Below are 27,387 nucleotides of genomic sequence, written 5' to 3'. Positions count from 1 at the left end.
TGTGCACAGTTTCCATTTTTCCTCAGTACATCCATGTGCATGAACCAGAGAAGCTTTCCAGGTGCAGCTTGCTGATTATTGCACTTCCTCCCCCAGGCCCATTCACACTCTTACCGGGCCCATAAACTTTATATTATGATGACATCACACAAATAAAAGCCACTTTTTTTTTACTTGGTTTTTCAAATATGACTCTCATGGGCTGCAAGCAGCTGTTTTTACAGATGTTGTTTTATAATGATAGTCTACAGGGATAATGCTTTTTGGGTCACATGACATTTGTGTCATTGCCATACTGTGATTGACCACTAGGATAAACCAGCCCCAAATATCAATGGTAGTGCTGTGTACTGCGTTCATGTCCATTATTCCGTCATTTTGGCTACACAGAAGGGAAACATCCAGCATGTAGCCTGACAGCAATGATCCTGTGCCAGTAGGTTAAATGCTGATTGTTTGAAGAGTTTCCTTTAACAGAGAAAGACACACAAAGATAATATCAAAGATCAAAAAGGACAGGTCAGAAGCCTACACAATGTCCCAAGTGGACAGTGTGTATTGTTTTTAAGTCTCTGTTTGACTCCACTACAATAGTTCTTTGTCTAATACAACTTAGCAGGGCTAAACTAAAAAACAAACTACATGAACAAAAGAAGTCCAGATTACTGGTTGTCCACCCATTTATTTTTTGCAGTCATGTTATAAGCAATGAGCATTTTCATTATTGCCATCTTGGCGTTTTGAAACCAGACGTGATGACCTAGTGTGCAACTGCTCACTCACTGGCTGTCGACTTGTGATTTACAAATAGCAAATGAGCATATCCTGGATTACCCTCCTTGCTGACTCTTGGAATGACCATAATTTACCAAATGAGCTCAATGTTTTATTAGGTAGGACCTGAAATGTGTGACGATCCCATGAAGTCATCAGGAAAGTGTTGATGAGGTCAAAGGTGAGGGCCAGAAGTCATTTTGCCAACCACAGGAGTCACTAAAGGAACTGCATGTTTAAGGAGCTCCCATGCTAGCTTTTCAGACCCAGAAGGTAGTCCATCGTTTACATTCTCTACCACTACAATGGTACAGCACTTAATGCATCCATTCCTGGCAGTTACCTGGAAGCCTCTGTAGTGGGAGTCTGCACTCCAGCAGCTTTGCATTGCAACCATACACCACTGCAGCTGCTTGAATGAAATTTGAGGATAAGGAGGAAAATTACCTTTGAGAATATTTTAAATTAATGTTTGTACTAAAGTGATGCTAAAGCTGAGCCAACAAACTCCAGTGACTCAAGCAAGGAACAAGATCCAGAGCTGTGCTGCAGTTATGGCACAAAATGCATTACCACCTGTATCATAGTACTCTTCACAAACAGTGACACCATGTTCTTTGAGCATTACAAAGTCTAAGCTTAACTCTCCATCTGCACTCATTACTTGCATAAAGCTGCACTGTAAAGATTACAGTGTAGCTAATGTAATATCACATTTATAATATATGTATCTGATACATAAGTTTTTTGTGAGACCTCTACATCATTAGTGGGATTTTTTTTCAAGAAAAACCCAAATAAATTGATGAAAAATGCCATATGTAGCAAAAATGATACCAATTAAAACACATATATAAAAAAATTATTTAATTTCTTAAAAGAAAAAAATCCAAATTGTTTGATAAACACTCCAATTTGAAAATGTTTTTAATTTTCTGGAAATGATGTCATGTTTCAGGTTTTTTAGCGTTCAGCATTGTTTTTTGTCTTAAGTATCACAAGTCTATTTTTAAAAGGAAAAATGCAATTAATTAAGGTGAATATTTGCTAGTTTCCAAATCTGCTGTGAAATTTAACTGAGATTTGTTCATTTTTTTGGTTTTCCACAGCTGATTAGATAAAGCCATTGGAATAAAGACATTCAGTATGTCCAGGAAGAATACTTGAAATGTCCAGGCAACTTTTTAGTACTGAAAATAATGACTGACACGGCACTGTAGCCTTACAATATTGTTATCATGGATTGTTGTGACCTTCATCGTCAGCTTCTGTGTGTTAATTACTGCTGTAGCATTACTGGCACAATGCCGGGCCACCTCTGTGTCTCTTCCTTTCACGCAACCTTTACTCTCCCAAGGTTGTGAAATTCAACAGCGCTGTGTGATCACACCACACACACGCACACACACACACACTTATCTACACTGGAGTGTTTCATTAGAGTAGATGAGCTTACAATGAAAATTAAAATTTGATCGTATTATGACAGCTACTTGTCTTTCTGATTAAGTAATTACGCACACTCCAGTAAACACCTCTCCTTCCCACACTGAGAGCTGTTGCATTATAAACACCTCTTCACTGATTATGCAGCTAAAATATTGGAAATCATTATTTGACTCTTTACTTTAGAGTGCAAACTGACTTGTTAAGCAGTTTCAGATGGCTTACTCATCACTTTGAGACATACAGTACACCTCTGTGCCGAACTTCCCTAGGTGAGTACCAAAAGGATTAATCAACACGTGACAAAGAAACCAGAAAAGGATTGATGCGTGAAAGAGCAAGAGTGCTGTTGGGAAACTGTGAGAGGAAAGAGAGTAACTCAGTGACATAATGTACAAATTGATTGCATAACAGGAAAAAAAAATAAGAACAAACGTGACTAAAACGGTTTCCTGTTACAGGTACATCCAGATGTGTCCAAATATGTTCAGCACATAAGAGAACTTCACATCTAACATCAACACCTGCAGATGAACTGAGCTATTCATATCTACAGGCTATTAAAAAGCTATCACATCAAAATCTAAATGTGGTGGGAGAGATCAATTCCAGAAGTTCAGAGATAAATATGTTGTAGCAGGCAAAAAGACTGAACACACCTAACAGCAGCATAGCTTAAATAGAGTACAATAGGACAAAAAAAAGCTCAGTTGAAAATAAAAAATAAAAATGAGGCCAAAATGTGCAAAACAGACAGAAGACATAAGAAGTTATACAGATATCTGAAAACATGGACAAGAGAAGTAGAAACAAGAACACTAATAAACTCTAAATAAAGGTTTTTATTTATTTAATGTCACAATAGTTGAATAGCAAACATGTCAATAATAACATTAATTATAATAACAACAAGAAAAAGTAAAAGAATAAAACATTTAAAAAAAAGGTTACGGGCAGTAAAAAGCTTTAAGAGTTCAGAGCAAAGCCACAGCATGATGTCATGTTAAAGTAATCAATGAAATATGAAAAGGATACTGTCAAAAAAGGCCTTTTAAAGGTAAATGCATCTACAACAAGCTAATAACAAATAACTATTGATTGTCTATATACTGTAATGCTAAACCATGCCAATTGCAGACTATTTGGCTACAAAAATATCTACAATGCTGTTCAGGGACACTAATATGTCTATTAGTGCCTACAGTTGAAAGCTTTTTAAAGGCTGTAACATGATTGCACATCCTGAGAATCACTGAGAAAAATCCAAAGCAGAATTCAAGGGGAGCAAACAGAAATCCCAGCCAGAAAGAAAAGAACATGGGAGCCAGGTCAAAAAGCAAAGTCCAAAAGGAAGAATGAATAAATACAGAAATGAGCATAAAGGAAACCCAACAAAAAAAAAAAGCAAAACAAAGATGCAACTTTAGGCTTTTCCCATTTCTCTAATTTGTGCTACCTTGTCTCCTTTGTCCTCCTTCCTCCTGCCTGTGACCTAGAAATCAAACTCACTGTGATTTGTTGTAGGATTTTCAGATCCTAGAAAACATCCAGAGGATGTATAATCTAGGATGCACAGGTGTATCCTTTACAGAAGGGTTCTTACCTTCAGTGTGTAAAAGAGGAATATTCAAACTGTAAGACAATGTCATTCATACCCACTGTTACACATGAAGTCATTAAAAACGTTTTTTTAATAAGAGAAAACAATTTATGAAGCATTATATTTAACCGACATCGCTTCACAGTGATGATGCCCCATTCTGGCCTGCTGCCTTGATTCCTTTATGCTTGAATCTCCTTCCTCATGTCTTCCGGGGGCATCTGAAGGAATAAGACATAAGGAAAGGAGCTAAGAGGACTGAAGGACGTGTAGTTGGGAAAAATGACAAAGGCTTTCAGGCAGAACGGAAGGAAAATCCAAAACAAGAGCAGGAAATGACCAAAAGACAAATCGTAAACATGGAGACAGGAGCAAACACAGTAAACACAGACTGGAAACATCACAAAAGCAAAACAGGATCCCAGATCCCAACAGCATCACAAAAACTCAGAGTCACCAAACAACAGTGTAATCAAAACCAGAACCATGGTCTTCAAACATAAACCTTTAGATAATATCATGAAGGCTGATGGTAACTTGCATAATTAAAAACCTGCAACATATGTTTTTGGACCAGTTGTGCAACCTGGTGTACTGGACTAGCCCCAGGACGTAAACAAGGTACTTCCCTTCATGTTGTAAAGCTGGACTTTGCAGAAGAAAATAGGAAATCCCTTTCAGCGTCATGGTTACGCTGTGGGGTCGATGTACCTCCCAGCACATGTCACGCAAACACTCACAGATAAAAACGCTGTGGTAAAGTCTTCTGCAGAATTCAGATTTTTGCTTTCGACAGGCCGCATCGGGGGTTTTTTTTTCATCGAAGACCGAAGATTCAAAGAGGATTTCTTTAAGGAACAGGATGATGTGGACGGTGGGACTTCAGGCGGTTGCCATCTGTGTTTTCCTGCAGGTTAGTAATGTAAACTTATCATACATGTGAATTTTTATATAGTGTGTGAGATGTAAATTATATACAAAGCAGCTCTGAATGTGTGGAGGGAAACTACTCTAACTGAGAGAGGTCAAAAATGATTTACATGTTTTAAAAAGAATAGTTTGTTTTGGGGTTGCTTCTGCTCGTCAGCTTTCATTTGCACTTGATTTATTTCTTTTGTCTGTGGTGCTCAGTGTTATCACTGTATTCTGATATAGTTCAAATCTTTGAGAGGACTCTGAAATTATTCAGATATTAGCGGTAAATTTCTCACAGTAGGAGAATGATACAATTTAGAGTCTAATTTTTGCCATTAAAACAAACATAAAGTCCTTAACAACTACAAAAAAGAATAAATACTTGATAAATACTTAAAGTTTTGAGAAATCCTACTATTATAGATCCAGAATAATTACAGTGATAAAAAAAAATAACATCAATGATAACAATAATAGCAAAACAATAAGAAGAAGTAAAATAAAGGATTTCAAAAACAACAAAGCAACACAGAGATGTATTATGATAACTCATGTGTGGTATGAAAGAGCTTCTGTATCTGTGTTTGTGGAAGCTGACTGATTCACTCTGATGACTGACTGCTTCGACTATATTTCTATGTGCAACTTCCAGGTGCCGGGCTGTTTCCCATCATGCCTCATAAAGGGCTCCATAGCATACTGTGGTTTCCAGAACCTCCGCTCGGTTCCTCCTCTCCCTCCTGACATCACCCATTTGTACCTGGAGATGAACCACATCAGTGAGATCAACTCCACCTCCCTGTCAGGCCTCGAGGAGCTGCAAGTGCTGGACCTCGGACGACAGCATGCACAGCTTGTGATCAGGAACCACGCCTTCAGCAGACAAAAACATCTGAGGAGGCTTTCACTCGACTTTAACGTCGGGCTTCAGCTGGAGCAGCAGGCCTTTGATGGGTTGGCAAGTCTACAGATTCTCAACCTGGATTACTGCTCACTTAAAGAATCTATACTTAGGGACAAATATCTAGAACCGCTGCTGTCCCTACAAACTCTGAGCCTCTTTGGTAACGACATAAAAAGACTCCAGCCTTCTCCCTTCTTTGTCAACATGACTCATTTGAAAGACCTAAATCTCAAGCTGAACAAAATTGATAAAATTTGTGAGTCTGATCTTGCTGCCTTTCAGGGAAAAACCTTCACAGTTCTGAACTTAAACTCAGTGTACCTGAGAGAGATGTCCAGCGGTAAGTTTGACTGGAACAAATGTGGGAATCCTTTCAGAGATCTGACCTTTCAGACACTCGATTTGTCAAGCAACGGGTTTGGTGTGGGCCAGTGCACGCAGTTCTTCAAAGCCATCGAGGGGACAAAAATCTCCCATCTGAAAATGTCAGGGCACATGGGCAGAGGATTTTCATTCAACAATCTTCCTGATCCAGATCGCAGCACATTTGAAGGCTTGCACAACAGTTCAGTCCTCTCTTTGGATCTGTCTAAAAGCAGAATATTTGCATTGCAACAGGGGGTGTTTAGTTCACTGAAAGAAGTCACAATCATTGATATATCCCAAAACAAAGTGAATCAAATACACAGAAATGCCTTTGAAGGTCTTCAGGATCATTTAAAAGTGCTCAACCTGTCACACAACCTGCTTGGGGAAATCTATTCTTACACATTTGCTTCTCTGACAAACCTCCAGGTATTAGATTTGTCTCATAATCACATTGGTGCATTGGGTTATCAGTCATTTAGTCGACTTCCCAACCTGAAATTATTATATCTAACAGGAAACTCTCTGAGAGATTTAGGCTTCCCTGCTCCTCTACCAAGTTTAGATTTTCTTTTACTAAATGACAACAAGTTGGCACCCTCATCAGTGAGAAGCATCTCTCAGTTTGCCAGTAACCTCATGCATCTAGACCTTCAGGACAACAGATTAACAGACTTGGAGGATGTCTCCACCATTTTGACCGGTTTAAAACGGCTGAGGCATCTCTTTTATGGAGGAAACAGAATCAGGAGTTGCTCCTTCAGCAGACGAGTCAGTCTGAATAATCTCACAGTTCTTGATCTTCACAGCAGCTCCCTGCAGTCTGTTTGGGCTCAGGGTAAATGTCTCAATCTGTTTGACAATTTTGGGCATGTTGCTGGTCTCAATTTGAGCTTCAATGCGCTGCAGTCGCTCCCTCAAGGTGTTTTCAAGGGCCTCACTTCAGTAAGAGAGATGGACCTCTCGTACAATGCCTTAACATATATCCAGCCTGACGTATTTCCAACAAGTCTAAAAGCACTCTACCTTTCCAACAACTTCATAGCCTCGCCTAACCCTGCCACTTTCCGCTCTCTGAGCTTCCTCGATCTCCGGATGAACCGATTCCACTGCAACGCTGATCTGAAGAGCTTCCTGACTTGGTTGAATGAGACCAACGTGACGCTGCTGAGTCCTGTTGAAGAGCTCAGATGTGAATTTCCTGCTAGTGTCTATAATGTTCCTCTGATAGAGTTTTCTGCTAGGGTCTCACAGCAGTGAAAGCAGCTAAAAAAGAGCAGAAATGTATTTCTCAGCTGAAAAATCATGATGAAATAATCGCTGGAGGAGTGTACCAGTGTCATGTATCATTGATTAAAGTTGTGCATGTGAACTGAATTTGAAACCAACCCAGATGTAATAAAAAAAAAATCCAGTTAAAGCTATGGTCTCTTCTCATGAAAAGCTGGGGGTGAATTCAGGATGTTTAAAAATTCAGGGGCCATTAAGGGGCCGCATAATATTGTGGCATGTTACTTACTTTTTGTTGAGTAAAAGTCCAGACAAGCTCAGTACTGCAATTTTAAGTCTTGTTCTTTTAGCTGCTTCCTTTAGGGGTCGCTGCAGCAGATCACCTGCCAACATCTCGCCCTATGGTCTTCATGCCTTTTGCCTGGAGGTCCATCTTCACCAGTCGTCGTCCAGCATATCCTCCATTCCTCGTCGGCACACGTCCAGAGCATGTCAACCTTACTTCTCTAACTTTGTGTGCAAACTGCTCAACCTGAGCTTTCCTTCTGAAGTACTCATTTCTAAACCTTCCACAAAAGCGATGCATGTTATTCTATGATATCAACAGCAGATGGAGCTCCAGAACAATCACTTGCTGTCCTGTCCAGGACCCCTGTGGATGCTGGAAGAGGCTCTACTTAACTTAAACAAGAAGAGGATCCATATAGGAGACAAACAGATGGATGAACATTCTCCAGTAGATTCAGGCTGATATGAAGCTGCCAGAAATTCAGGGGGTTTTAAACAGATTCATCCACAACAGCACCCTATGTAGAGGTCGAGGCAAATTAAGTAGTCCATGCAAAATCTGATAGGGGTCAGGGAACGATTAAAGGGATATGAAGTGAATCCTTTAAAAGGAAAAAAAGAAAAGAAAAACAAGCACAAATTTGAGGGAAGAGAGAAAAGACTAATTGCACTTGCTGATCTATTAAACCTTTTTCAGACTGACTCGATCACACAGATATCTGCAAGTACACATTGAACATCATCCACTAAAACTACAAAACTAATCCCAGTTACAAATATGGAGGTAAACATATTTAACATTAATTAGTTGCTTTAAATATTTTGTTTATTAGTCAAGAGCCAACATGTTAGTACTAAATATGTACTTAAGGACATGACGAGGCTGACGATATTCAAAGTTTTTGCACAATCTCCTTTTTCCAAACATTTCTTTTCTGAAACTAAACACCACCTGAGGAAAATGAAGGGGAGTTTAAAGGTACATCCCATACTACAATGTTGTCTCTCCCTGTTGTCTTAATCAGTTTCCTCTTCTGCAATTAATGGCACAGTAACTTAAGACGAGTAAAAATAGAACAAACTTAAACTTTTTAAAAGAAATGTAGACATAATGTGACTTACTGCCACAAAAGGCACAGTGTGTTGTAGCACTGCAACATCTGCTTGGGTGAATCATTTACAGTTTATTCAAATCGACGTCATATTTTGCATGCATGTTGGTGAAGCTGTAAATTTGCACATCAATCGAACGTGCTATCATTGAAAGTGTAATACCGGCTCACTTATAAGCACTTTATAGCCCAACAAAGACTGCAAGAGTATTTGTTTCTTGCATGTATTTTACTTTAGGTAGAGATTTTATATAGCGGTTTTAGAGCTCAAAAGGAGCTGTGTGTCCTTCAAGTAAGTTCAGAAATTTTATGATAAGGCGGCTGGTTTCACTGGCATCTTACAGCAGAGCCAGCCTCAGTTTGGTCATTAACTTCCTAGCTTTTCAGTACAGTATGGTCACCTCTAAAACAACACCAGCAGGTCTTTTCGCTGGTGGGATTTCTTGCACCATTGCAACAGTCAAACGTTTGATTAGTTAGATATAAACATTGAAGCTGCTTCCAGCTTGTTGCTTTAAATATTCACTCTGGTGTGATTATATAACATATAAATTCAACTGATAACCGCTGTGGAAAATAAGTAGGGAAAGAAGTCAACAACAACAATAATGTTCATTTGATTCATTTGTAATTAACGTGTTTTTAACCAAAAACAAGGGAGATCATACAAGCACATCTTGTTCATTTATGAAGTTGCACATCTGGAAAATCCACAAGAAAAGTCCAAATCAACAACCAGAGTCCAAGGGGAACAAAAAGAACGGGACCCCCTACCAGAAAAGGACACATGAGCCGAGTCAAAAGGCAAAGTCCAGCAGGAGGAAAACATACACACCAGCAGAGGACTGCAGAACATGCAAGGTATTTCCCCTCATCATGTAAACCTGGATTCTGCAAAAGAAAAAGGGGAATGCTGTTCAGCATTATATTTATCCTGCAGTGACTGATGTAACACCCAACACATGTGAACACCCACAGATAAAAACCCAGCCACAGAATCCTCTGTAGAATTTAGCTTTTCACTTTGGACAGGCAACATCATTTTTTTTAACCCAAGAACAAAGATTTAAACTTCTTTTTTTAAGGAACGCGGTGATGTGGACGATGGGCCTTCAGGTGGTTGCCATCTGTGTTTCCCTGCAGGTTTGTAAGCATAAACCTATCATAAACTAGAATGTGTTAGATATAAAGAACTTCTGCAGAGGTGGGAAGTAACAAAGTACAAATACTTCGTTACTGTACTTAAGTAGAATTTTCAGGTATATGTACTTTACCTGAGTAAAGTGACTTGAGTACTTTTGGTTTAACATTTGAGGGGAGTTATTATTTTACTGCGAGCCTTCAAACATCAAACTGATTTGAGCCTCAACTGGAACACATGAAAGTTGATCATGCTTGTGTATTAATCACCACGGGATGGTGCGTAAAAACAGATAGAAGAGGCGAAATAAACATTGTCTATAGTCAGGGTTTAAAGTGGAGGAAGAAGAGAGGTTAGGCTACGTTCACACTGCAGGCGAAAGCGCATCAAATCCGATTTTTTTGACCCTATGCGACCCATATCCGATCATGCTATGACAGTGTGAACGGCGCAAATCCGATATTTTCAAATCCGATCTGGGTCACTTTCGTATGTGGTACTGAATCCGATACATATCCGATGTTTTAGAAAGCGACTGCTGTGTGAATGGTCAAGTCGCATTAAATCCGCCTTTTACGTCACCGACACAAGACTGAAGCCAATTATCAGCGCCAGAGAAGCGCCCGAGAAGACATCGCGAACGCTTCCTGGCCATCCAGTGTAGATGTCAGTGAAACTGTTGGGAAGACAACGTGAACATTTTATTTGTACTGTTTAATCTGCAGATTCTGACAGAAATCTGCAACTATCCTTTGAAGCACCGCTCCTCTCTTAAACAGCAATAAGGATCATTATTAGGTTATTTACATTATTATGTAAATAACAAAATAACTTAAAGCAAAAATTGGGAAACGTGAAGTCCGAAGTCTTTTTATTAAGGGCCATCAGTCAAACAATACTGTTGCTCTGGGTCTAAACAGAGCGCGTTGTGTGTGACATCTTCTTTTGCGCATGCGGGCCGCTTTGAGCGTTCACACTTGAGCGCGTTTGCTGTCGCATTTTATTTGTAGTGTGAACGAGCAGACAAAAAAATCGGATTTGATCAAAAAATCGGAATTGAGCATTAAGACCTGCAGTGTGAACGTAGCCTAAGGCTACGTAAAGGTAAGGACTGCTCAATGCTGTTTGATAAACTGGAAATTTAAAGCTTACATGTAAATTCTCATGTTTTTAAATGTGACGTGTATGTATGTTTTTTCATATTATACAAATCAAACTGAGGTAGACTAACTGTGCTATTTAATGGTTGCATGAAAATGCTTAAACAGGTTAGTTAGGTCAGGGCACATGGGCAGAGGATTTTCATTCAACAATCTTCCTGATCCAGATCGCAGCACATTTGAAGGCTTGCACAACAGTTCAGTCCTCTCTTTGGATCTGTCTAAAAGCAGAATATTTGCATTGCAACAGGGGGTGTTTAGTTCACTGAAAGAAGTCACAATCATTGATATATCCCAAAACAAAGTGAATCAAATACACAGAAATGCCTTTGAAGGTCTTCAGGATCCTTTAAAAGTGCTTACCAGAAATCTTTGCAGTGTGTCTTTAAAAAGAGGAAATTGGGGGGAAATGTTACACAAAAAAAGAAGTTATGTGCCTAAAAACCACCTACAGCAAATAAACAGTATCTCTAAAAACAACTGTCCTTAAGAAATAGGGAAAGAAATCCAGAAAAGGCCAGACAAAGGACTTGAGCGCGAGGAGAAAAGGCTGATTTATGCCACAGTAAACAAAAACTGGACTAAAAATCAGTTGGAGCAGGTCTTTTGGTTCAAATTGTCATTTGAAGTTCGATCACAGACTTGTCTCACAGTCTCTTCTGTCCTGTGGTCTTGGACATTAGATGGGCAAAAAAGAGGACAAACTTAGATTCCTGCCACAAAAGTCACCTTTTTGTCGGTCTATACAACAGAAGGAAACTTGGGAGAATCATTTATATATTCACAGTCATATTTTACACGAGCGCTGGTGCTACTGTAAATTTGCAGTCAAATCAAACTTGTTTTCACTAGAACCATTAATTTAAAGGGACTTTCTAACTCATGTGAAGACTGTTTGTTTGTTTGGTTTTTTGCAGGTATTTTATTTTAGCCTGATGTGATATACTGATGTATTTTACATGTAAAAATGAGCTGTGTCCTTTCATGCTAAAGCAGCTGTTTTTGCTGACATCTTACAGCAGAGGGCAGCCTCAGCTCAGTCAATAATCACTGACCTCCATGATGCTTTTCAGTACAGTAAGGCCACGTCTGAAAACACACCAGCAGGTCTTTTCAGTGCTGGGATTTTTGTGCAGCAATGCAGCGATCAGATGTCTGATCGGTTAGATATAAACAGTGAAGCTGCTTCCATCCAGCTAAAAAAAATAAATCAAGGAGTTCACAAGAGATAAAATGAACTCTGCTGCATTAGCGGGTAAATTAGGTCTGGTAACTGCTGAGGCGAGATAAGTAGAGAACGAGGTCAACAAAAATAATGCTCATTTGACTGTAACTGAAGCGTTTTTAGAAACTACACAAAAACACATTATGGTGTAACAGCTAAACCGGGACTCCAAAATGAACGTCAGCAGAGCTCATTCTCTGTTTTCTGTGTTTCCATTTGTTATAATCTGCTTGTAACTGCATAAATTATTAAACCAAATGTGCTTCTACCATCCTAATAAAGCAGCTCTCTCCTCTCTTCATTAAATATTAAAGATCAAGAGCAGGAGGACTGAGGGCAGACTGCTGATAAGACTCAGATTTATAGACCTGTGCATGTGTGCGTGTGTGTCGCGGAATCATATCTAACATGATTGTGTAATTATATATTCATATAAACACTTATATATCATTGGAAGACTTATAACTAAGCAAATCAATAATCTAATTTAGGTTTGAAACATTTAATACATGTGATTTTAATTTAAGATATAAGTGTTCTTTTATGACTTGATAATAATGTAGTACTAGTGAGGTAATAAAGTGTTAACAAGAAGCTAATAAAATGAAAATAGCAAGCTATTACCAGTTAAACACCAAGGTAACAACCAATTACCCATAGTATACTAAAATATTGATAACATATTGGTATTGTAGCTTATTACACATTAATAATCTATTGACTCAAATGACAAGAAGTGTGATGATTACCTGGAAACTTGTGTGCTAGTTTTCGAGTAATAACCAGCAATCAGGGCTGCAAAATTCAAAACTACATGATTCTAATAAATTCTGTAACAGCATTTCTTATAGCTGAAAATCTAGAACTACTAAAACATGTCAGTGATGGCTATTATGGTTTTTTTTTTATATCACAGCAAAGGGAATTAAACAGTGTATATGTAGCTGAATGATGCCCTGACTTCAATTCATAGTTCACTAAATACTTATTGACGTGCAAATACAAGATCCGTGGCTATGCAAACCCCATAAGACCAATAAAAGAATCATGGCTGACCTGCCACATGGTCTCTCATGGTTTCTCTGAAAAGTAATTAGAATTTATATTGATAATAACTGAATAAATCTATTCGGCTTAACGTGAAGTTAGAAAACAAACATTGTTGATGTAAAGTTACCCTTACAGGAAGAGTAATCAGGACGATGAAATCAAGTGCGAAATATAGCATTATAACCCGTTGGATTTAATCTATTTGAGCCTACAACATCATCTCAGTCACAAAATGCTAATCTGACAGGCTGGACACAGTTTCACATTGAAAATCTATTAGAAATCTTATATTGTTATTCAATCCTTTTCACAGGATGAAATAAATGATGACGAACCTTTTGCTTGTGATTCTACTTTCCTGTCACCTTTTGTCCTTCCCTCCTCCTTTTCTTCTGCTATCACTTTCTCCTTTCACAATAAAAGCATCAGACATCACAAGCCTTTAATGGCCCATCAAAAGATGAAAACATTTCTCTCACCTTGTTTGCTGTTACAGATTCTCTCCCACAGATACTGTTCTCGGATTTTCACAGTGCTATGTGTCCTCCTCATATTATGTCACTCATTTTAGACAGTATGAGCAAACTATTCTTCATGCAAAGCAAAGGTCAGTATTAAAACCTTCATTTGCCTTTATTTTACTGTTTTATCTCATTTTTGTTTCAGCACTTTTAAAATGGCGTAACTTTTAGCAAATTTTAATATTTTGTGTCCTAACATGACGTGTTAACTGTTTCTACCTTTATGTTGATTGATTAATGCCATCATGTGATAGATTTTTTGCGCAAAGTATGTCTACAAGTAGCTGAAGAACATTTGTTTTCTTTGTTGTGATCAGTTTTCATCTTCAAGAGCACCTTCAGACCTCCTGTACTCACAGCAGGTGTAACACTGTTGGATTCACAGTCCATTCATTTTTGTATTTTAGAGCCGGCGTTCTTCTTGGTGAACTTGTTTGTGTTTTAGTATTGGCTGTCTTAACAAGGCTAATGGCCTCATAACTAATAAGATTAAGTGAGAGCAAATAAAATGAAATGTTATTGCTCACCTTTGCCCAGAAAAAACACGCATGAAAATGAAACTGCCTAAAACAAATCAATGCTAAATTTATTGATTTGAGGATGAAAATGGATGAGAAGGAGGCTGTGATCTTTTTTTTTATTTCCGTCAATGCCATCTGATCCACCATGTTACATTCATATACATCAACACACAAACCCCCATCGATGCCATCCCCATCCCCTTCACCCTCTACTGGCAGGTTACCATGGAAACAGGCTCAGTATCCACCTCCTCCACAGTTATTCCTCACTTCCTGATTGTCTTTGGATGCCTGCATCCATCCACCCCTCCTCCTCTCTTCCATCCGTGTCCTCGCCTCCCTCCTCCCCGCCCCCACAGCCACAGCTAAAATGTCTATAAATTAGCAGCACTCAGAGGGAAATTGTTTACGTTACGTCATACCTTTGTTCCTACATTATTCAAAAAATCACGCTCATGCTCGCATCGCTGTCTGCCCTAGAAATTAAAACATGATTCATGAGTGTTTTGGGGGCAGGACTGATGCTGCAGATTAAACAGCATACACAAATTAAGATAAGATAAGATAAGATAAGATAAGATAAGATAACCTTTATTAGTCCCACACGTGGGAAATTTGTTTTGTCACAGCAGGAAGTGGACAGTGCAAAAGTTATGAGGCAAAAATTAGAATACAAATTAGCATTTAAATGAGGTCTTTCAGAATCATAAACAACATTCTGTGTGAATTTTTTTTCTTAAATCTCTATATTTTTGTTTGTGTTTTGAGCACTTATCTGTAACCAGAAAGAAATTCCAAGTTCTGAACTCAAAATATGGACTGATGTCCCATTTTTTGGAGGCTTGAGGTTGTCTTAGGTACGAAAAATCAAACACTAGCACGAGGAAAATCTCATTGCAGAACTGAGGGACACTGCACCCTCATATGCTAAAGACTTTAAACTTATGATCTAACTCTAACTGCCAGCATAAATTCACCAGGATAGTATTTAGTGATTTCTCTTATATACAGATTTTCTTTTGCATCTTATAGTGCTTCCGCAGTGGCGTCACACCTGTAAGCTACATCCATTTTCCATTTTCAGTTATTGATTGTAAGGAAGATTTATGCTGATCTTCTACCACTTAGCAAAGGACGATACATGTGCAACACGGTCTGAATACCTCAAGGAGTTTTACATTGTAAGGTAAAGACCATACAATGGTAATCTGTGACGCTCACAGAGATTACTTCCACAAACACAGACCTCATTATTTGTAACCTTGTCCATGTTTAATACGAGCATCCAAATAAATGCACAAAATATTGTATCAGAAGTATCAGCAATAAAGCAGTTGAATGGATTTAACCTCCATTATACAATATGAACACAAGAAGCTTCAGAGCAGTTAAAGTCTATTTTTAGATATTTATATATACACATTAAAAACTGGGTCAGCTGCAGGCTGAGATACTGATAACTAAACATATAAAATGCTCCGTGTGTGTTTCTAAATGGCTTTAACCATTCCAAAAGCATCTGATATTAATTTGTAACTAGAAAATTGTTTCTTTTTGCCATTTCAAACCTTTACGTCTAACATAACTGAGTATTAAAGTGGCATGAGTGTTTACTCTGCTCCCTTAACTAAAACAATTCTAAAACCAGAATGTCAAGTTGTATTCGGCTCCAGTATCCTAAGGCTTCATTTTTGTAAACTAAATATTTCTGGGTTTTGGACTTCTGTTCGTATTTGCAGCCCCAGTGAGAGCTCAAGCATGCATTGAAAATGCCAAGAAATCTCAGGAATGTCCAAGTTTCCATTTGATTTGATGTGTGGAGATGTGCTGCACATTGGTGATATACACTTTACTTTTACACGGGTCAATGACTCTTCTTTGCTGTTGTACACTCACTGAGGGGGTTTAGCTGCGGTTCCTCCTTTCACATCAATAATACATTGATGGTTAGTCAGTCTGGCCCCCTGCTGTTTCCTCCTTTTACCCTTTAGGAAGTAATGAACCCAGTGACACTAAATTGTGCACACCTGACTGCACACAGCCTGCTAAATTTCTTTTTTATTTACTGTACAATTTGATAGAAACCACATGTCAAAGAAGAAGAAAAATGTGTTCAGTGAACATATGTTCGTGTTGATTCCTGGGTACAACAGGTGCTCCATCCTTGAGATGGCAACCTCTGGTTCTCATTTCTTTACTTGATCATGGGTTTAAAGAAGCTGCTGCTGGTGAAGCTCTTTGACAGACGACTGAATGAAGGAATGTTTGACTGAAGCCAGCTTGTGTGGCTTCAGCAGCACATGAGACATGTTTTTGAGTCCAAAAACAACCCGTGTGTCCAAGTTTCCATTGTTTAGAAGAAGCTTAATTTATCATTTTGATTCACAACGACAGGCAGAAGTCAGATTGTTTTTTACTTCCAAGACATTTTCAGACTCAGGGTGTGATTTCTCTGACTTTAGATGAGGAAAAATTTAAACACCGCCTCTTATTTTCACTTTTTAAGTCCCAAAGAAAGTGCCAACCAGGATTTCTAATGGTCACTTCCAAATTCCAGTGACCATTATTGGGTTTAAACCATATGTTGATGTGTCCAGGCCATTCTTGCCGTCTCCTCATTGGTGAAAGTGTTTGTTGTAAATATTGTTTATATATTTTACTCCTTACATATGCTGTTTAAACTGCTGCCTGTAAAATGTTTTTATCGTATAACTGTTGAAGGCAATGTGGCAAATAGTGTCAGTCGACCATAGGAGTTGCACTGTGTTCCACGGATGTTGCTGGAAGTTCGTTTCAACGCAGTTTTCTTTCATATCATATAGCACCAAATCACAACCACAGTTGCCTCCAGGCAAATGCATCCTCCTGTGAATTTAGGCAGCAGCAGCTGTTTTTATAGGTTCCACCACGTTAAGACTATTTCTTGCACTTTCAGTGAAGCAGTTTTTCTAATAAAATAACCTTTTGTTTGGAAAACTGAAGCTAAATACTGTCACACTGGTGCACATGACCACCAGTATAAATATTCCACGAGGATTAATATAAAATTATTTATATGTATGTAAGTTAAGGTTAATTATTTACTTAACCTTAACTTAATAAACAATTGCTTAAGTTTCATTTTTACTTCATGTCTTCTTAATAAAATGTGTCTTTGTGAGGCACCAGTCTTTTTGAAAAAAGTGCCACCTAAAAAAACACTAATTCACCTCAGTGGAGGCCAGATTTTAGTCTGCAGTATCGACTGGTTCACCCCATCCTGATGCATGAACTGCATTTTCATAGATGCCAAATGGCACAATGAGATGCATTAGTTGAAAGTTGTTTTGTGTTAAACTATCTTCATGGCAAAGCTTAAACTTACATGGTATTATTTATTTAATGAACTCTACACCGCTCTAAAAAGGTCACATTTTTGACACAAACTATTCATGAATCTAATATGAATCCAGGATGATCAGATGTCCCTCTTCATGTGTGACTGCACAGCATTTTTATTTATTGTCCCCTTGTCCTGAGACAATGGCTGACGTTTTGACTCTGCAGAACATGTGCTTTTCTAAATTCTGTGAAGAGAAGGCTTTGTTTTGTATTTAAATAAAGATTAGCCTGTCTTAAGATGTGACCATCAGTGAAAGTTCCAAGTCACCAAAAAGCAACAAGCTTTGTAGATTTTGCTAAATATCATGGAAACTGCCACAAAGAAAATTAAGATGCAGTTTATACTGAGAAATAGAGCGTTTGGCTGTTGTGTTAGAGTTTTGCACAGTATATTTATGTCATAATGGGCAAAAAATTGCAAACAAATTGTTAAAATGGATGCATCGCTACTGAAACACTAAGACTATTACCACACAGAGGAGGCGCTGAAATAACAGAGGATACAGGAGCATATAAAGACTATTATATTAGACCACTTCGGCCTTGTTTAATTCTTATTTACTTGACAAAAGACCTGGAATATTTGCACGTTAATGTAATATATTTGACGTCCTGCCAGCATTGTTTGTCCCAGACAAAACGTCGTGTTTGTCCCACATTTAGTTTGCTGGGATCTGGTCACCATCCGCCCATCCGTGTTTGTTTGTTGAATTAAAATCCCAGTAAAATAATTCTGACAGTGTGACATGCCTCGTGTTCTTCATTTTAATTACATTAGTTTTTAAGACATTTCATTTAAATTAGACACTGCAGGGGGACAGATAAATGATGGGAGGCAACAGGAATGACAACGGTCATCATTCAGGTCTTGAGCACCTCGTCTGACCAACAACAGTACACATCGTATATTCTTATTTTTGTGTGTGTACTCATTTCAAAAAGCCAACACTGACATAAACTCTCTGACGATGAAGTCCAACTTCTACATAGAAAACAGACCAAACCTGCTTTGAAAAATCCAGAATACATGAAACCTTCACCTTTAAATCTGCAGTGGTCATGACTAGAAACACAAACAGGCAATCATACGGCGCTTTGTACACAACAGACACACACAAACACACAGACACACACACACAACAGTCTGGGCAGTTCAGCACTGCAGCCAGCTGTTTTCAGAGATGATCTGACATGCAAAAGAGGAAAGGGCTCTGCCGGAGGAGGAACTGGAGGAACTGATTTATACAGAGTTTCTGAGGTTCATATGGTCATGTTGTTTCCTGCCAGAAGATCATTTCCATGAAGTCTGTCAGCTTTCAGCAGAGGTGGTGGTGGTGTGTTTGTGTCCCAGCAGTGGGCCTCACTGAGAAGTCTGTAAGGCGGCCACTGGCCAAAAGAGGAAGTTGATGTTGAGAGATCAAATAAATAATAATAATAATAATGGCAATAAAAAAAAGCTCTCTTCATTAAAGCTTTACTGTGCCGCTGCGGGTGTGGCAGTGTGACATGCTGCCAAGGACACATTAGAAGGGGAGGAAGTCATGGATTTTGGAGTGTGACACCTGAAAAAACAAAAAACAAAAGTTGTATAATATATGTATAATATGTACAATCACAGATTATTGAGATTATGCAGCTGAGAAAATGACAGATAAACCATCAGATTAGGGCAAGAGGGTGTGGCTAATCCTGAATAATCCCATTTACTGTAGAGATGCTCTGATGCTAAACCATTTACAGTTCACAGGTCACATGCACAGGCTGAACAGTGGAAGCGGGTTTCAAACACAAATATGACAAAGTATTCTCAGCTCTATTTCCAGATGTAGAAACATCTGAGCAGCAGCAGCAGCAACGTGCAGTAAGTGTATGCCAATAAAGAAAGACAACATCTGTTTTATTTATATGAGAAGAGGCTGCATTAATTTGACCTCACCAAGACTGGGACTTTCGAACGCCTTTCTCCTTGGTGGGCGAGCTGTCCACCGAGGGACTTTGGTTCGGTTCTCCATCCTTTGAGCAATCGACTGAGGCGGTGTTTGGAGGAGTCATGTCCAGCTCCAGAAACATGATGTTCTCAGCCTGAAAACATTATGAAAACATTACCTACAGTTAGTAACACATTATATGGATCAAAGTATTGAAAAAAAGTGTTTTCAGCCCCTTAACAACAGGTGTATAAAATCAAGAAACTAGCCGTTCAATCTGCCTTTATAAACATTTGTTATTGCAAAGAAACTTTGACCATGGTACTTTAATAGGATGCCCCCACTGCAACAAGTCAGTACTTAATTGCAGAGAAAGCTGCTCTGGCATTAACATCAGCACAAAAACTGCTTGCTGGGAGGTTCATTCAATGGCTAAGTAGCTCTCGGTCGCTTTTACTGAATGCTGTGTTACTCTAGTAAAAGCTGAGTCCATTAATTTCATAGCAAATGCTTTAATAAAGTATGGTGCATTTTTATAGTTAAGGGTTTTTTATAAGCAAAGCAACAAAAAAAAGAAAGAAAGTAATGTCATGATCCTGAGATCGTCATGATATTTTTGCCACTTGGATTCTAGTTCCTTCAATTTCCAGTGCCTTAAGATTCCAGTATGTTTTTTATTGTTCATGTTTAGTGTTGGTTTTTATATTTCAATGAGTCTTAAGTCTGACTTTGACCTTGACAGATGGTAAAAATACCATTACTAGGAAATATTCAAAACTATAAGAGTAAATCACGCCTGAAATCTTTAAAACTGAAAAACTGATATTTAGTCTTTCAGGATCCAAAAGGACAAATTAAACAGAATATAAACTGACTGACCTATAATGGAAATAAAAATTTACATAATTAATTAAATAACATTCAGAATAAAGATTTATGAAAAAACAAAAAAAACAAAACCATACTTCTTTACATTAAAATTTAATGATTTATATTTGTGGGCTTGTTTTATGTCCTCAAAAGGATGCCAAGTCATCACACACACAGACACTTACCCTGTATCTGGAATGACCTCCCATTGCTATGGCAACCCTGGCATACTGGCTGATGGGTCGTTTGTATCCGACTGCAGATGCTGGCCTTTTCTTCATCTGCGAGGATTTACTGAACGGAAGAAAAGTCGGGATCAATGAGACACACAAAAACCCAATCTGGAATCAATTCTCAAAACACCAAAAAAGCCAGAAAAAGGAGGATGCCACTCAAACAGCAGCGGAAGAAGATGAAAAGAAGAGATAATCATATGATGCACGGCGCCCAGAGATCTAAACTAAAGCCTGACTAAATTTAAGAGTTTATTCTTTTACATCGAAAACAGACGCTGACCTTTCAGCAGGAACAAGTGACTGGAACTTCCACTGGTCTTCCTCAGGGTCAAAGACCAGCCTGTTCATTATCTTATTCTTCTCCTCGGGCGGGATGAAGTTCTCTATGATCAGATACCTGCGTGTTCACAACACAGAGTGATGCAAGAAGTAATGGTTTATATCATATACAAGTCTGGAGTCATGTGGTTGTAATAGCAAATGCACTATGAGTAAGATTTTAGGGGTTTATTTGTATACTTTTCACATTTTAAACAGAAAAAATGATTTTCTTTGAATTTGTAAAGTCTTTTTTACTCATAAACACTAAACCTCCTGATAAATGAACTCTTGATTAGAAGCTTTTTTATGGGTTTAGCTGTTTCTTCAAATCAACATAACTTAGCTATTTAACTGGCTGCACAAAAACAAGTTTAAAAGAAAAGATTAACAAATATTTTATGGTCTTATTACAATACTATTACAAAGCACTTTCACTGCTTAGAGAAATTTTAAAAAAGGAAAAGAAGAAAGAGCATCTGGCTATCACAGCTGCTAGCAGGGCTCTTTTTGAAAAGCATAATGAGACATGTAGACTTCTGACAATGAAGAAAGGTTTACGCAGCAGGGGAGCAAACAAAAAGAAGAAAAAAACTGTTAACAAAACTGTAAAAGTACTGAGTTTGGCAAAAAAAAAGACCACTACCTCTGCAAGAACAGATTTCAAGTAAAAGCATTTCTTAACTGCTTACCTTGCAGCCGTACTTTTGCATAGAATAAAAGACAACCGGTAAAAGCCTAACACAATTTTTTATTTAGTGTAAACACTCAGTCTGCAAAGGAAGTAACTATTTAAATGAGGGATGTCACAGTCATTTTACATCAATGGCCACGTACAGCCCATTTTGATGATGAGACGAGTGAAACTGCCATTTCTATCACTCTAAAGATGTTTAATTATACGTTTAATCCCTGAGATATTTTTAACATAAGATAAAGAGGCGCAATTTCTACATGATACATGTATAAAATTACTGTCCTGTAGTTAGTTAGGGGTTTTTTTTGATGATGAATGAAAATTTTCTTTTTGTTTTTTAACCAAAATTTTCATATTGCAGAGTAAAAAACAGGAACTTTTCTGTCATTTAATTGTTTATCTATTACTTAACTATTTTGGTGTATTATGAGTGACTGTGAAGTCTGCGGACCAGAATGGGGTCTTTGCCAGGCCAATGCTGGCCCCCTGGCCTTATGTTTGATCTTTAAATGGGGCGTATTGCTTTGAAGAATCCCGTACTGTATGTGGCGATTTTTGAGCACTCTTTGTGATTTGTGGTTGACTCACTTGAACTTGAGCTCTCTGGTGAGCTCGTTCTGAGTTTGCTCGAGCTCCTGTCTGCTCCTCACGTGCTCGTCGTTCACGTCCTTGATCTCTACTTTGATTGCCTGGAGCTTGGCGTACAGCTGGAAGAAACGACAAAGACATGCAAGCGAGAGGAGCAATCAGGCCTGAGGTTCCCAGTGAAGATGGACTGGTCTACAACTTGCTGCAGCTCGGTTGCCCATAGCAACAGCACTGGAGGCGCTGGTGTCTGGTGAACAGGCCAGCCAATGGGAGCTCTCCTCCTCTAATTCCTCCTCCTGGTTCCTCCTGAGATTTCACACTGTTCATTCTTTGACTTCACCCGAGGCTTCAAACATAAAGGCGAATCCTGACTTCAGCTGTGAATCATGACACTGCAGGCTCTGCAGCTCGGACACGCAGAGCAACCCCCCCCCCCCCCCCCCAAAAAAAAGTCAAATCAATAAGAAGCATCTGGGGCAAATCTCAATTTTAGGACAGATTTTCACAGATGCTAGCTTAAAAAATTTAAATACCTTTAAAAACCGCCAGAAATTGGATTTGACAGTTAAATTTAGACTTCAAAGCTGAAGCCTTAATGTTACATTACAGAAAGGTACTCTCACTCTCTTCTTATGCTAAGAAAAATGTGGCTAAAAGTGCTTTTATCACTGAATTCTGGTCCCTGTTGGTTTTGCAGTGTTTCTGTCTTTCCCAGTCTCCATCCTGATTTTTAGTGTTAGCTGTAATATCCCCGGAAGTTAGTTTTTCCTGCTGTTCCTCTAGCCTTTTTGCTTCAGTGCTAACTTGGTTTCACCTTTTATCATTTAGTTTTGTTGACTTATCAGCTTTGGAGTAAAGCTTGCTCTTTGCTTTATGTCATGCACTTGTATGCAGTTGCTTCCACCTCTCTGCTAAACCATGATAATATGTCCTTTTGTCCCTGAAAATCTCTTTAAGCTTGAAATTACTTTGATTTCAGTGAATTGCTTCAGTTAACACAACAAACTGTGACACATGTTCCTAAGGAAAAATGTGTATTCCTCATCCAGTGAATGCTCAGGTCGCTAGCATATTGCTACTGTTTGAACAGCAGTGAGAGCACTGTCCAGCTACTCTCCAAGCTGCAGTTAAATTAAGAACATGGAGAACGTTCACCTTCAAAATAAATGCTGTGCCTCAACGCTACAGCCAGCATTTTTAAAAAGGCAAACCTTTTTACTTTTTCAAGTTTTACTACTGCTGGGTGAGTATCAGCGAGTATTTGTAGACAAACATGAAAAACTACAGGTAACCGTGGCAATCTTTTTTTCTTTTTTTTACATTAGCTACAATCATTACTCCAACTTAACATTTAACATGATCAACTTCTCAGGTGATCATTAAATAATGACTTTGGAAGGAAAAAAAATTATCATTGGCTATTTTAAGAAATAGAATTCTGCAGTAGTGTTTTTTTTTTTCTTTTCCAGCAAACAAGGTGTCAGTGACATTTTTGTAGTCACTGAGCTTTACGGACTGCCCACTGAGTTTTGAATGCACAGCGTGAAAAACACCCCCTCTTTTCTTCAGACTGACGGCATCATGCAGTGTGAGAGGAGTAGATGGACCCACGTTTGGGAATCAGGGCAGCAAAGATCAGCAAAGGATCATTAGCTACATTGTCGCCCGCACTCGCACAACGGGCCACTCGGTGTTAGTCCTGCTGGTCGCATCCGTGCAGCGAGATAGGGACGCGGAAAGAGAGGGGAAGGATGTAATAGGTTCGGTGTTTGCACTGGTGAGGGAGAGGTTTAGTGAGTTACTGGGGGATTTGAAGTGAAGGAAGACTGAGGTTAGTGCAGAAAGCATGAATACGTAAAAATGGCAGATAGGGAGGGAGGGAGGGAGGGAGGGAAAGGGACGGCAGGACAAACCTTGAGGTACTGAAATTTAAGTGTGTGTCCGAACGAAGCGAGTGTCCAAGTCAAGGGGTCATTTGTGATCCAGGTCAAAGGTCAAAGGGAAAGAAGGGGGTAAAGAGGGACATTCTCACATTAGGAACAAAAAGGGAAGGTCTGTAAGTGTGTGCACGTTAAAACACACCTATACTACTATGTCTATTACCTCTTTTGCAAAAGTGTGTGCGAGAGTAGAAATGAGGATATCTACTGTATTTCTACTTGTGTGCATCAGATTTTTTTCTGCATCATCAGGATATTTTACCTTCTTGAGTTTCTTTGTCTTGGCTTCAACCTCCTGCTGCAGAGAAGTGAAAGTCTCTCTCAGTTCCAGCGTCTCTTCATCCTGAATCAACACTTGCTGCTGGATCTCGCGCTCCTTACGCGTCTGAAAGCAGAATGCAAATATCACCCTGTTCCTTTGTGGATTCTCCACAGCTCTGGAGTGTTTTTATCAATTCAGGCTGCAGAAAACACTAATTACTGTAAATGTTAAACAAACTGCTGCAGAAAAGATTTCTCCTAAGGTTTTAAATGTATGCCTGAAGTATGAACTGTGCAGCTGTACTGAGTAAATTAGTGTACTACTGCAAAAAAAACGCTTTACCTGCTCTGCTATCTCCTGCCGTTTTATCTCCAGCATCTTCTGCTGCTCATTGGTGTGATCTATGATGTTCTTTCCACCGACCAGCAGCTTGCTCTCCATCGCCTGAAAAAACAAACAACATTTTGATTAATATTTCTGAAGCTACTTTATTATATGCTTTATATTCTCCGTCAAATGCCACACATCCTGCAGGGTTCTGTATTTAATGTCACATCAAAAAGTCACTATACAGCTAAAGTTTAAACAAGCACACTGTTAAAAATGAAAGTGGAAAAACAGTTTTTGCTATTAAACATCATTAGAAAAACATCCTCAATAGTAATAAATAATGTGTATTTATTACTATAAATACAGCAGCGTGGCGGTTAGCACTGTTGCCTCATAGCAAGAAGGTCCTGAGTTCAACACCACCATTTGAAGCCTTTCAGTGTGGAGTTTGCACGTTCTCCCTCTGTTCACGTGGTTTCTCTCCAGGTACTCCAGCTTTCGCCCACAGTTTCCATAGGTTAATCTAAATCATAGGTGTGAATTTGAAGGTAAATGATTCACTGTCTCTATGTGTTGGCTTGGTGACAACTAGTAACCTTTCCAGGGTGTACTTTTCCTCCCTCCCTATGGTGGCTGAAAGTTGCTCAAGCCCCCTGCGACACTGAAGAGGATGGATAAATAATGTGTTCAAAAGGGGTAAGAAGCTTACATTTAAGCAGCATTTAATGTGCCTCTAGATCACTGTTTATACTCAGTAACAGCTAATGCCAACTACTAATTATGTTAATTGCTTGCTGTAAATTGATACTAACTGGATCACAGTAGATCTGTGTTTTCCTTATTATTACTTTTGTGGTGCTCTTTTAACATTTGCCCAAACAATACAACACAAAACAATAGTGTATATTAGCAGGTATAAACCCCGTTATTAATATAAATCAAAGGCTTAATATAGAAATTTCAGCTGACGTCAACCCTTGCTGACAAAAATTGAACGCTAATGGAAAAGAAGAACTAGAGAGTTTTACTTCTTTGCTTTTGAACCTCTGCGAGGTCAAGATAAGTTCATCTGGACATTAAACAATTGGGTCTTTGTGCGTGTTCGTCAGTGCAGACTTTGTGCTGATGAGGCAGACGGACGCTGGCAGCTTAGCATCGACATGACGACACGCGACAACAAGCTGAGCTCTGCTGAAACTGCAGAATCACAAACCGTGTCAAAGTAAAGCAGTGCAAAGTTACAGTGTAAAATATGTTGGCACCTTCTTGTTGATTTTCTAAAGGTAATGATGAGCGATAACCACTTTAATGTATTTAGCAAAGACATTCATTGAGATTAACATCTCCTTTTCAGGGGTTACCTGGCCAAGAAAGCACAATAAAGCTGACTTTGACTATCCTCTAGTGCCATTGATGGTTACATGTCCTCCTACAATTGCACACGTATTGAGCTTCTCCCAGTCAGACTAACGCTTCTTTTGGAGTCTTGTTTCCAACCCAAACAACCACAGTGACTCGTTTGCAGACCTGTGAAAGCCTTTGAGACAAGAAATAAGGTGAACATGCCAAATCTGTCTTCATTTTAGTTCAATGTTGTGCAAATGCCAGAATGCAATGCAAAGCATGAATGCGTCAGATCTAGTTTTTCAACCACAGATGGATGGACTTGATATTTTGTGCACATACTCATACCCCCATTAGGATTCATTGTAATAGCTCTGTTGATCTCTTAAGCTTTGATCTTAACCAACAATAATTAATAATGCCTGCACACTGCTTTGTTGTAACGTTTGTACAGGGACAGTGTCATGGCCCTGGTATTCTGTAGTTTTTGTTGTTGTTCCTAGTTGATCCAGGAGTCGGTGCTCCCCGGTCTCTGGTGTTATTCTTACTTCAGTGTATTCTTCATGTTGCAGCGTCAGTTATGTCTTTTAGTTACTTCTTATTTTACTTTGAAGGTTTTTTTCTCTTGTGTCTTCTTTTGGTTTTATTTCCTGCTCCTTTCCTTGCCCTCCTTACTTTTATTGCTTTAATTTCTACTTTTTCTTATATGAGAATATGTAAGTTACAAGTATCATGTATGTCTTTACTTGACTGTTCCAAACTCAATATCATTTCGAGCCTCTGATTACAGCTTTTCTAGTTACTGCAGAGATTAAAGGTCTAGAGTCACAGTGATGCAATTTTCAAGTTATGAAAATTGCACATGTTCTTGTCATTATCTGCCTCCTTGCTCTAAAGGACGATTTAAGTAACAAGGAAATACAGGAAGAGAGGAAAACGGAAATAAGCTCCCACAGACAGACAATGCATTGGTCACATTCCAGATTACAAAAAGACAGTGTGTGCATGTGGCAACTCTGTGCAGGCTATATGGTTTTTGCTCTCCAATGGGTTGTATGGGTGAGCACGAAAACACACTCTTACACCCAAGCAGAGGACAGTGGAGTCCTTCAGAGGGGATGCGTCTGCAGCAGGTTTCCACAGAAAGCCTCTTTGTTTTGAGCTGTCTTTGTGTTTGCTGCGTGAATGTGTCCGTGAGCGACCGGTTCGCTGTGCTTTGTGTTCTGTCATATTCTTTCAG

The 27,387-nt window shown here is 38.8% G+C and overlaps 2 protein-coding genes across 4 annotated transcripts in view; one reads left to right on the top strand and one right to left on the bottom strand.

Annotated features, from left to right (window-relative positions):
- The first annotated feature begins 4,558 nt into the window (after positions 1–4,558).
- On the top strand, positions 4,559–7,425 carry LOC309688531 (toll-like receptor 5). The gene is made up of 2 exons (XM_082504318.1): positions 4,559–4,733; positions 5,388–7,425. Exons 1-2 carry the CDS (start codon positions 4,683–4,685, stop codon positions 7,263–7,265), a joined length of 1,929 nt encoding a protein of 642 aa, XP_082360444.1. The 5' UTR covers positions 4,559–4,682; the 3' UTR covers positions 7,266–7,425.
- Positions 7,426–18,151: 10,726 nt separating this feature from the next.
- Positions 18,152–27,387, bottom strand: part of kif3ca (kinesin family member 3Ca) — a 30,077-nt gene continuing 20,841 nt past the window's right edge. For all 3 annotated transcript variants that reach the window (XM_082505807.1, XM_082505805.1, XM_082505806.1), the window contains 8 exons: positions 24,816–24,917; positions 24,474–24,596; positions 22,272–22,390; positions 20,949–21,065; positions 20,618–20,726; positions 19,571–19,716; positions 19,113–19,196; positions 18,152–19,020 (listed from right to left, as the gene is read on the bottom strand). In XM_082505807.1, the coding sequence (XP_082361933.1) occupies positions 18,951–19,020; positions 19,113–19,196; positions 19,571–19,716; positions 20,618–20,726; positions 20,949–21,065; positions 22,272–22,390; positions 24,474–24,596; positions 24,816–24,917 (870 nt within the window). In that variant the 3' untranslated portion in view covers positions 18,152–18,950. The remainder of the gene's footprint in view (positions 19,021–19,112; positions 19,197–19,570; positions 19,717–20,617; positions 20,727–20,948; positions 21,066–22,271; positions 22,391–24,473; positions 24,597–24,815; positions 24,918–27,387) is intronic.

Source organism: Aulonocara stuartgranti (genome assembly GCF_965226115.1).
Source record: "Aulonocara stuartgranti genome assembly, chromosome: 15".
Taxonomy (NCBI): domain Eukaryota; kingdom Metazoa; phylum Chordata; class Actinopteri; order Cichliformes; family Cichlidae; genus Aulonocara; species Aulonocara stuartgranti.
This window is presented reverse-complemented; position numbering and strand designations above follow the sequence as displayed.